Raw genomic sequence first — 11121 nt, 5'->3', positions numbered from 1 at the left:
ACTGACATGAGGTTGGCGTTTTTGAGCATTTTCAGATACCACTGGTCTGAGCTTGGATTGAATCCGTCAATTTGAGCTCAAAAGGCCAGGGCTGGACCGTTTGAGCTACTCAGCCCGTAAGGAAAAGAAATGAAAAAGAAAGAGTTGCGTATAGTAAAAGGGTGCTTGTTTTGATACAGACTCTTGTTGAAGAGGAACAAGAGGCCGGTGAGAGGCCACGCCCCCTCGACATTCCCCCACTCCCATGGTGGACTCGTTTGCGGGGGTGTGATTGGCGACACAGTGTTTAGTTGGTAAGTAGAGTGAGTGCTCTACGGACACCTTGAGCTGGCGAGCCGTGTGTGAGTGTGCGAACTCAGTGGCCTGGCTATATAACACTGCGATAGCAAGGCTCGCGTCGCATTCTGCACTTCTCTCTGCGCTACACCACTTGTGCCGCGTCTAGCGTGATACAGCCATGACTGGGATACTTCGCTCGACACACAACATGAGGTGAGTCCAGTACGGCAATAACGCATGAGAAAAATATTACGTTTGCCAACTGAATCGAAAGAATATTGATAGATTTCTTAGAAGACTACACAGCCATTTGTAGAACGGTGTATTATTAATTTGGGCTAGACTATTTTGGTAACCTAATTACAAAATCAAATTTGACTTTTAGAAAATAATAATATATTTCGTAAATTAACATTTCAATTTGTTTCATTTTTGGGATTTTAAGGAATGTTTTTCAATCAGTTACCAGACTTTGAAATTTCACGAGCGAATTTTAAATTTCATTTTAAAGCCATTCGTTATTTTGCACTTTGTGTGCGAAGGAACGGGCGATGGTTGTTTTTAGAATTAAATGATTGAATTGAGGATTTAAGTCTTGTTTTCGAGTCTTTGGCTCTTGAAGAACTATTTTCAAAGAGTATCGAAAGTTTCTATATTTTAGTGTAAATGTTAAATGTTATTTTAGTCATTTGATGTGTGATATAAGTGTCTATATTAATGCATTGTGTAAAGTTTTGTGTGTTTATTAATATTTTGAGCCTGAGATTTTGCAAAAACCGACAAACCTGAAATAAGTTACTTGCGAAGTGCATAACTAATACTGTTCTAAATTCATATTTAAATTTGTTTCATTGTAGAGATTTTTGAACAAATCTTTCAACCAGTTGTCAAGTTTGGAAATTTTCGGGGTGAAATTCAAACTTTATACCAGAGCCTCATAATGTTTAGCACTTGGTATGTGAAAACAATACCAGCACTTATGTATTTTCTTACGTACTGTGCGCTATCTTAAGACTGGGATGGGAAATATGTTGTGAGTTGTTCTTGTCAACATTTGTCTGAAGTGTACTGTGTGACTTGGCGTGTTAGTTTCTCTTTAAGATAAACGTATCACTTCAGTGAAGCCGCTATTTATTATAAGTGTCGTTCTCATCGTTTCTAGCCCATCCTACAGCTAATAAAAGGATGTTGGGAATAAAATAATTCTAGACGTATGCAAATATTAAGTTTCGGTATATGAAACGTTAAGCGAGTAGTAGAGTAACGTGAATACACAGATCTAGTTCGGTTCCTTGTTGATGTGAAAAAAATGGAGAAATTAATAAGAATCTTTATTAATTTTGAAATAAAACAAACCACTTTTATAATAGATTACATTCTTATTCATTACGAACCAGTTGTTACCACAATCGCTTAGTAGGAAGTGTCGTGCAACCCGTTGTTCCATAATGTAACAAGAGTAACATAAATTCTAGGAGTTCTATAGGTGTGCCCCTAATATCTATGCAAATCTCATAGCATAACTGTTGTACAGGTTAGAGTATACTTGTTGCTCGCTTTAAGTTTGCAATCTAACCTAGCAGTACCTGAAAGTCTGGACTCTGGTGATAACTTGCCTTTACGTTCTTGGTGGTATGGTTTGTGCATTTGTTGTTAGGGCGAGGAACATGAAGAGACAATCCCAGCATTTTTTCAAAGTTCAAGTGGAAAGTAACAGAATACTGTCTTTCAAGTTCTGTGTGATTACCAAAGTGACAAGCAGTTGCGCGGGTCCGTTTGGACCATCATTGAACAGTCAAGGCGCTGAAGACGGGAGGCTGTGTGTTCGTTGCTAGTATGGTGGAGCTCACTGTCGCTTAAAAGGGAAAAACGTTGAGATCATCAGCACACTAGTCGATTGATGAAGAGTATCGATTCCTCCAAGAATGGAAAAAGAAAGCAAAGGAAAATACCATGGGTGTGGAAAAAGAAGAATTGTTTAAAAAATAAGAAACAGAAGACATGAAAGAGAGAAGGTTAACTCGGGTAAATGGAGGCAATATCGGGTTTAGTTGCGTCTGGTCTCACAAGCTGTGAACGCCTTAGGAGAAAGTTTTTGTCGTTGTCTTTGTTTTCTTTATGTTGCTGTTGTTATTGTTGTTGTTCGCTGTTGCTCCCTTGACAAGCACTGAGAACATTCGTGTGCCCATGATGTTTATACTATGCAGTATACCTGTGTGTGGGTTCGATGGCAACGAAGGTCGGTGAAATTTAGGACCGAGCAAGTTGGCCGTGCAGTTAGAAGCGCGCAGCTGTGAGCTTGCGCTCGGTATATAGTGAGTTCGAACCCCACTGTCGGCAGACCTGAAGATGGTTTTCCGTCGTTTCCCATTTTCACACCCAGAAAATGCTGGGGCTGTACTTTAATTAAGGCCACTGCCATTTCCTATCTCATTTTCGACATAAGACCTATGTGTTTCGGTGCGACGAAAAAGCCAAATGAAAAAAGAAAATCTATTATTATTATTATTATTATTATTATTATTATTATTATTATTATTATTATTATGTCCGACTCCATGGCTAAATAGTTAGAGTGCTGGTCTCTGGTTCAGCGGGTCCTGGGTTCGATTCCAGGGATTTTAACCTTTATTGGTTAATTCTGATGGCTCGAGGGCTGGGTGTGTGTAATGTCTTCATCATTAGAGATCATTATAATTAGGACCCCATACTCATAGACGTGCAAGTCACCTATAAGGCGTCAACTCGAAAGACCTGCATCAAGCCTCTCCGGAGGCCACACTCCATATTATTATTATTATTATTATTATTATTATTATTATTATTATTATTATTATTATTATTATCATTATTGGATGAGTCAAATTTTCTTGCCCATACTTCTTTCTATGATGGTTGCCCGGTTTTATTTCCTCTTAAAACCGTAGTCTATCACTAATTCTCTGGCATTGTTGTTGTTGTTGTTGTTGTTGTTGTTGTTGTTGTTGTTGTTGTTGTTGTTGTTGTTAAGCTTCTTCTCATCTCTTTCGTCTCAATCCTCTCTTAAACACGACTTATCGATTATTTTGCATCGCATTTTGAGAAGTTTTTTCTGTCCTGTATTGGTAGTTTCAGGGATATTAAAATTTTCAAGATCATGTTTGATCTCTTTGTATCAAAGCGATGTTGTTTTCTTACATGAGTTGGCTCTGTGAATTATGCTGCTTAGTCTTGATTCTTTCTAAGGTGTTTTTAAATTGATAGGCTGTCTTTTGATGTGTATGTTGGGTATTCAGCACGAAGGCTGGTTTGATCATCTACAGCTCCACCAACAGCTGCCATAGGTAGCCTAGGTGTCACTGAAGTGGCATACTAGGGAAGTGAGTAGTAAGGTAGTTTCCCGTTGTTTTCCTCACTGAGCCAGAAGTTGCTATTGCATATCAGTCTGCCAAGCCCACTGAAATGCATGCACCAACCGACCCTATAAGCGATATTTTCACACCATTCATAACAGATTCATAACAGGGACTGGCTGCATAAGGAATGACATTACTGGCATCGCTCATACCTCGGTCACTTTCATATTGTCAAAGCCAAGGATGAGACTGAGACGGGTCAATGAAAGTAACAAATTTATTCTAGCCCATACCAGAAGACATAGTGCACTGTAAACACTTCATCCCGCCAGCAAAGGCATTGTCTTTTGATAACAATGTATTTGTTATTATTGTTAATCCTACATAAATTTCAGCCTTCAATCATTGATCTGCGTTTAGAGCTGTCGCTTAGGTGGCAGATTATCTAGCAATCCCTAACTCTTCTTCTTATAAATGATTATTTGCTCCAATTTTTCCTCTTGAATACAAGCATTATCTTCATATTATGATGTATCCTACCTCCATTCAAGCTTATTCATCTACCAAAGTCATTCCACGCTATCTCTCCACTGACAGCTCGGAACATACCGCTTAGTCGAGCAGCTCGTCTCCTTATTCCCAAGTCTTCCCAGCCCATCAATGTGCGAAATCTTAGGGGGAGGGAGGGACTCCCCCAACCAACGATTTTATCTCATAGCCCCCCCCCCCCTCACTAAAATTGCACGGGGGTATTCTTTCAGTTAAAAAATAATGAGGAAAATATAGAACACAAATAATTTATTACTGAAATTAATTATATTTACTGTGCATATTTTCATAAAATCATCGGCAATAATACAAATGACTGCCAGAACTAAAGCAATAAAATAAAGCAGCAGTGGCAATCCGTACCTGCAGCCTGTTGTTCATTTTTCACTCTGACAAGTTCATCTGAAGCCCGGGCAAAAATGTAAATTACTTGATGCTCTCCTCCCTAGTCATTGCTCTAAGTAGCTCGAGCTTTACACCTCTCCTGTACTTTCTTGGGAGGGTATGTTTCCGACAGGTAGCCAATAGGACAATATTCACTTACGGTGTGTACAAACCGACAAATTTGTTCAGTCAGCACTTAGACCTGGTAGAGGAAGGTTCCAATAATAAAGCAATAAATTAGGACAAATTGCGCCTCGCCTGGCCTTTCTTAATAAATGAAATGAAATGTCGTATGGCTTTTAGAGCCGGTATATCCCAGGACGAGTTCGGCTCGCCAGGTGCAGGTCTTTCTATCTGACCCCCGTAGGCGACCTGCGCGTCGTGATGAGGATGAGATGATGTAGACAACACATACACCCAGCCCCCGTGCCATTGGAATTAACCAATTAAGGTTAAAATCCCCGACCCGGCCGGGAATCGAACCCGGGACCCTCTGAACCGAAGGCCAGTACGCTGACTGTTCAGTCAACGAGTCGGACTCTTAATAAATAGGCAGTCTCTCATAAACTTCTCAGCTGATTGGAATAACTTTCTGATGTTTAGCATCCTTGTTGAAAATTCAAACAAAAAGATTTTTTTTTTTTTGCTAGGGGCTTTACGTCGCGCCGACACAGATAGGTCTTATGGCGACGATGGGATAAGAAAGGCCTAGGAGTTGGAAGGAAGCGTCCATGGCCTTAATTAAGGTACAGCCCCAGGATTTGCCTGGTGTGAAAATGGGAAACCACGGAAAACCATTTTCAGGGCTGCCGATAGTGGGATTCGAACCTACTATCTCCCGGATGCAAGCTCACAGCCGCACGCCTCTATGCGCACGGCCAACTCGCCCGGTACAAAAAGATTTAAAATGAACGTTTTTGTGGGGAGGGGGTAATTTAGTTACAGGGGAATTCTGTACTCCCTCCCCCCGCAGGATAGTGCCTGAAATAAAACACTAGTGTTTAAGCTGTATGTTCCTTCTCCCTGCCCACCACCATTTATTTCTAATTTCGTACCCTGCCAAAGATTGTAACATTGTCTTAACACTGCTCTTTTGGCGAGCATCGTCCAGAACATAATTCGTCTTTCATTTCCTTATCGCAGAAGCCAGATCACACACACAGCTTGTTGGCGGTATCCTTTCCTAACTTAGATTTCTCTCTTCATGTCACCCTAACCTCCCTGTTTACTTCCGCTGGATGATCAAAGTGAATCACCAGCAGCCAAACAGCTGAGCTATGAGACCCTCCTTACCCATTGCGGAGAGGAGCGGTGGAATAACATACGTGGTATCCACTACCTGTTGTAAGAGGCGAACGTTGGCTATCGAGTGTATTTCAGCAGGATTGTCAGACTTATGTAATAAATTCTAACTCGGTGGGGAAGATAATGGGAAACTACCACACTTCTCATTATTCTAGTATACCTCTCGAGTGTCGCCTACGCCATGTATGGCAGCTATTTATGAAGCTGTTGAGGATCCAACCAACAAATATAAATACACACATTCAAACATACGCACGTACACAAAATAGTTCATGGAGGCACTGAAGCTAACACAATGGGAGCTAGTGAACTTATTTTGTTCTAATATAATGGTCGGAGGTTCTACAGTATTTTATGGTGTTTTGAATCGTACATCTTAAGGAAAAGTAAATAACTTTATTTTGGATGTTGTCAGAACAGTAATTGAGGAATTCTAGACCTAATAGAAATTTAAAAACGCCATACTTAGATTAAATAGTAAGAGTAGTTCGTTTGGTAGTTTTTTGTTTAAATACAGCCGGGCTGAGTAGCTCAGACGGTTGAGCCACTGGCTCATTCCGGTGGTATTTGCAGGTGCTCAAATACGTCAGCCTCGTATCGGTAGATTTACTGGGACGTAAAAGAATTCCTGTGGGACAAAAATTCCAGCACCTCGGCGTCTCCGATAACAGTCAAAAAGTAGTTAGTGGGACATAAAACAATAACATTATGATTTTTTAACATAGTTATAACGGACTAGTTAATTAATCTTTACGGGCTGAGCCCATAAAAACAACAATACATAGATAGAGAGAGCAGTGTTTAGGATTCAGAATGCTATAAAACAACAATACACTACACTGGACTGTACCAAATACTAAATAGTAAGCAGAGTCTTGGAGGGGCGTGTCAGTCCAACTGATGAGCCCAAATGGCACGTCTGGGCGAAACTCTTCAAACGCACACGGCCTAGCCACTCGATATGTTTTTTTTTGTTTTTAAATTTTACAATATTACTTTTCGTCGCACCCACACAAATAAGACTTATGTCGACGATGGGACAGGAAAGGAATAACAGTAGGAAGGAAGCAACAAAGGCCTTCCCTAAGGTACAGCGCGAGAATTTACCTGGTGTGAAAATGGGAAACCATCTTCAGAGCTGCCGACAGAGGGTTCGAACCCACTATCTCCCGAATGCAAGCTCAAAGCTATGTGACCCTGACCGAATGGCCAACTCACTCGGTAATAGTTCCATTGCCTGCGGTACTGTCTGTAACAATAGCTAGACTCTGTGAGGTCCAGTATCGAATGCAGAACATAATAAACGAATACCTTCCACTCTGTACTGAACTATGTCAGCGACACGTCCTGCGGCACATGTTACGTTGAGGTTTGTTTACAACGCGATCTTAATTCATACTTTTCCACTCCATTGTCTTAAATTAGTTCGAGGTCGTGGGTTAATAGGTTAGCTATAAATAATAGAAGACGTTCTTGAGTTCATTGCCCGAGAAGGTATAGAGCAAGTAGTGTACAATTCCGTATCTGACCGCAAATCCTCCACGAAGTCTCTCTTCCTTGGAGAGCGTAAGTCACAACCACGGAGCTTGCGGCAAGTGTTTCATGTGGCTTCTGCTAACGTACACTTCTATCGTACTTTTTCAACCTTAGGGTAGTTTTGTTCTTCGTCTGCCACTCCCGCTTCTCCTGGTGGCATCACACGTGCGAACTGTTATTTACATCCGGATATCCTTTCTGCCGCCAACCCTACGTTGTTAATATAAGGAAAGATATCCATTACAGTAATCAAATAAAGACGGTTAGCGGTTAGTGTGATTAGCTGTCGCCCCAGGAGGCCCAGGTTCGATCCCCAGCTCTGTCAAGAAATTTCAAAATTAGTATGAGGATTATAACGGGATCCACTCAATCTCGGAAGGTCAACTGAGCAGAGGGGCGTTCGATTCCCACCTCAGCCATCCCCGGAGTGGTTTTCCGTGGCTTCCCATTTCTCTTCCAGGCAAATGCAGGGATGGTACCTAACTTAACGCCACGGCCGCTTCCTTGTCTGTCTTTTCCAATCTCCCCATCCCCGACAAGGCTGCTGTTCAGCATAGCAGGTGAGGCCGCCTCAGCAAGGTACTGGTACACCTGCCCAGTTGTATCCCCGACCAAACGTCTCTCGCTCCAGGACACAGACCTTGAGGCGGTAGAGGTGAGATCCCTCGCTGAGGCCGAGGGAAAAACCAACCCTTGAGTGTAAATGGATTAAATAAACAATGATATTATATTATATTATATTATATTATATTATATTATATTATATTATATTATATTATATTATATTATATTATACTATCAATATTTTGCTATTTGCTTTACGTCGCACCGACACAGATAGGTCTTATGGCGACGATGGGACGGGAAAGGCCTAGGAATGGGAAGGAAGCGGCCGTGGCCTTAATTAAGGTACAGCCCCAGCATTTACCTCGTGTGAAATGTGAGAGATGTTTCATAAATTACGAGAGCCTTTGTGGCTCAGGCGGCAGCGCGTCAGCCCCTCACCGCTGGGTTCCGTGGTTCAAAACCGGTCACTCCATGTGAAATTTGTGCTGGACAAAGCGGGGCGGGACAGGCTTTTCCCCGGCTACTCCGGTTTTTCCTGTCATACTTCATTCCAGCAACACTCTCCAACATCAATTCATTTCATCTGCCAGTCATTAATCATTGCTCCAGAGGAGTGTGACAGGCTTCGGCGGCCGGCACAATTCCTATCCTCGCCGCAAGATGGGGGCTTCATTCATTCCATCCCTGACCCGGTTACTGACTGGAAAACAGGTTGTAGGTTTTCATTTTCATGTTTCATAAATTTCCAAATACTTTGAAATCTTTTAACAAAAGACTAGAAAAACAACTGATAGGAAATCTGCCACCGGCGCGACAGCCCCAAATGCAGATTGATTGATTGATTGATTGATTGATTGATTGATTGATTGATTGATTGATTGATTGATTGATTGATTGATTGATTGATTGATTGATTGATTGATTGATTGATTGATTGATTGATTGATTAATGCGTTTCTGTGGTAGTTGATTGTGTGGTGGGTTGTGTGTATTGCCATTTAGGTGCAGGTGGTAGAATACTCACATGGTATCCCCAGCCGTTCGCACGAGGTGATTAAAAGCGGTGTAAAGGGTTTTCAACTTGGAAGCGTCTGTTGACAACCACAGCTCACATAGCTGAGTCTGGCATTGTTACCATTTGCTCTCTTCGAACCCCAACGGTATTAGGTTTGTGAGTCTTCCAATTTCAAACCATGGTGGCTCTTACCTTTCGTTTGTAGATACCTCCATTCTTCGAAGTGTGAGACTCAGTGTTGGATTCGTAGTTGGACTCGGTGTGTTGGGTTCGAGGGCTGAGCTCAGGGCGACCGAGGTGTTGGCTGTCGCTTATATTCCACCAAAGTCTGAACGAGGATCTGTGGGTTTTGGTATCGGAGTGTCCAGAGAGTGGCTGGACTGAAGACGACATGCGGAACAGAAGACTGTGTACTACCTGAGAGTACTGTGGACTGAGAATCGTCGTATACTCGGCGACCAAAATAGAGTAACTTAAACAATGTTAATGGTCATTGTTGTGAGGAGCATTGTGCTTTCCTGCTCTTTAACACTGTTTAACTGCTGCTGTTTAGTTGTTCACTGTCTTTGACTGTGTGAATTACTGGACTGTCTCTGGAGTCGACCCAAGGAAGAGTCATCGTGTGTTGTGTGGCCAGTGGCCCTCTGTTCAAATCCAGCGGTCTGCACAAATTTGCTGTATGGGGAGACTGGACTTGGAAAGTAAGGCGAGCCGGTGAATACGATTATAGACCTCCCACGTAATACCAACGAACGGGACTCCCTGCTGTGCGTAATGAACGGAGACTTGTAAATAGACAGTAATTAGTAATTGTGGTCATTCATAGTTGAATAGAATTGTGTGTGTATTCAGGGTGGTCGGCAGAACGTGAACCGGGTATATGAGCGTTAGAGCGTTGGTCATATTGATATGTAATTTGAAAAAATACGTCAAAATATCGAGCCGTTGTTATTTTATCAGCTGCTGAAGTTAGCCAATCAGATCGCTTCGCGGGTGATTCCAGATGGGATTTATGAAGCATTGTAGCTAAATCTGCACGTGGCTTATGACCGGCTTGAGAATGCCAATGGAAGAAATAAACTTTTCCAGGGGAGGGACTTGAACAAAGATAGGCTCGGCCCACAGCAAGCACGCTACGGTGGACTGGCTGAAACCCACAGTGTGTTAGTGTTTGACGCTCATTTCTCTAGCCCAACCAAGCCACGAGCAGATTTAGCAAGACCGCCTTGTAAAGACAATTTGAATTCACCCACGAAGCTATCTGATTGGCTAACTTCAGCAGCTGATAAAATGGCAACAGTGCGAGATATCAACGTATTTTTTTTCGAATTACCTATCAGTACGACCAAACGCTCTAACGCGTATATGCTTGGTTCACTTTGTTTCCTACCACCCTGTATAGTGCGTCATCCTGAAATAAATCAGAGTAATACAACAAACGATGTGTTATTCGTAAGAATATAAAGCCAGGTGAAAAGAATTGAATTGAACTACAGTCCGTCCAGACAGGATTCTGAATTCTGTTTTTTTCAGCTTTCGTGTTTGACTCATTTGTACCAAGCTCAATAGCTGCAGTCGCTTAAGTGCCCAGTATTCGGGAGATAGTGGGTTCGAACCCCATTGTCGGCAGGCCTGAAGATGGTTTTCCGTTGTTTCCCATTTTCACACCAGACAAATGCTGGGGCTGTACCTTATCAAGGCCACGGCTGCTTCCTTCCCACTCCCAGCCATATCCTGTCCTCTCGTCGCCATAAGACCTATCAGTGTCGGTGCGACTTAAAAAACCTTGTAAAAAATTGACTCATCCGTGTTAAAATAGCTACACTAAACAGTCTCAATGACCGTTATTTCAGCCAGAAAAATGTTGGGAATGGTATTTACTAAGTGTGTATTACGTCATAGTACCGACGGGTACTGATGCTGGCGAGGACACAGTCGGTCTGCTGGTCCATTGAGTGTGACACTTGAAGTAGCTGACAGCGTGTAAGGTATGTGCTGCCCTTGAAACAGACGAATCGCAGCATGGGTGGCGTCATGTGTTGGTACCGCCGCATATATTAACATAATGATAACGTTAGAATGTTGGTGTAACAACGTTACTGAATTATCTCTGTGACAACGGCATGTAGACACACACATGACTTCTATCAC

General features: G+C 42.2%; 1 protein-coding gene across 1 annotated transcript in view; it reads left to right on the top strand.

Annotated features, from left to right (window-relative positions):
- Positions 1-303: 303 nt before the first annotated feature.
- The window catches only part of LOC136866523 (uncharacterized peptidase C1-like protein F26E4.3), a 383490-nt gene continuing 372672 nt past the window's right edge, over positions 304-11121 (top strand). Inside the window, exon 1 of the mRNA XM_067143570.2 lies at positions 304-492. Within this exon, the coding sequence (XP_066999671.2) occupies positions 458-492 (35 nt within the window). The 5' untranslated portion in view covers positions 304-457. The remainder of the gene's footprint in view (positions 493-11121) is intronic.

The sequence above is a fragment of the Anabrus simplex genome, chromosome 3, assembly GCF_040414725.1.
Source record: "Anabrus simplex isolate iqAnaSimp1 chromosome 3, ASM4041472v1, whole genome shotgun sequence".
In the NCBI taxonomy this organism is placed as follows: domain Eukaryota; kingdom Metazoa; phylum Arthropoda; class Insecta; order Orthoptera; family Tettigoniidae; genus Anabrus; species Anabrus simplex.
This window is presented reverse-complemented; position numbering and strand designations above follow the sequence as displayed.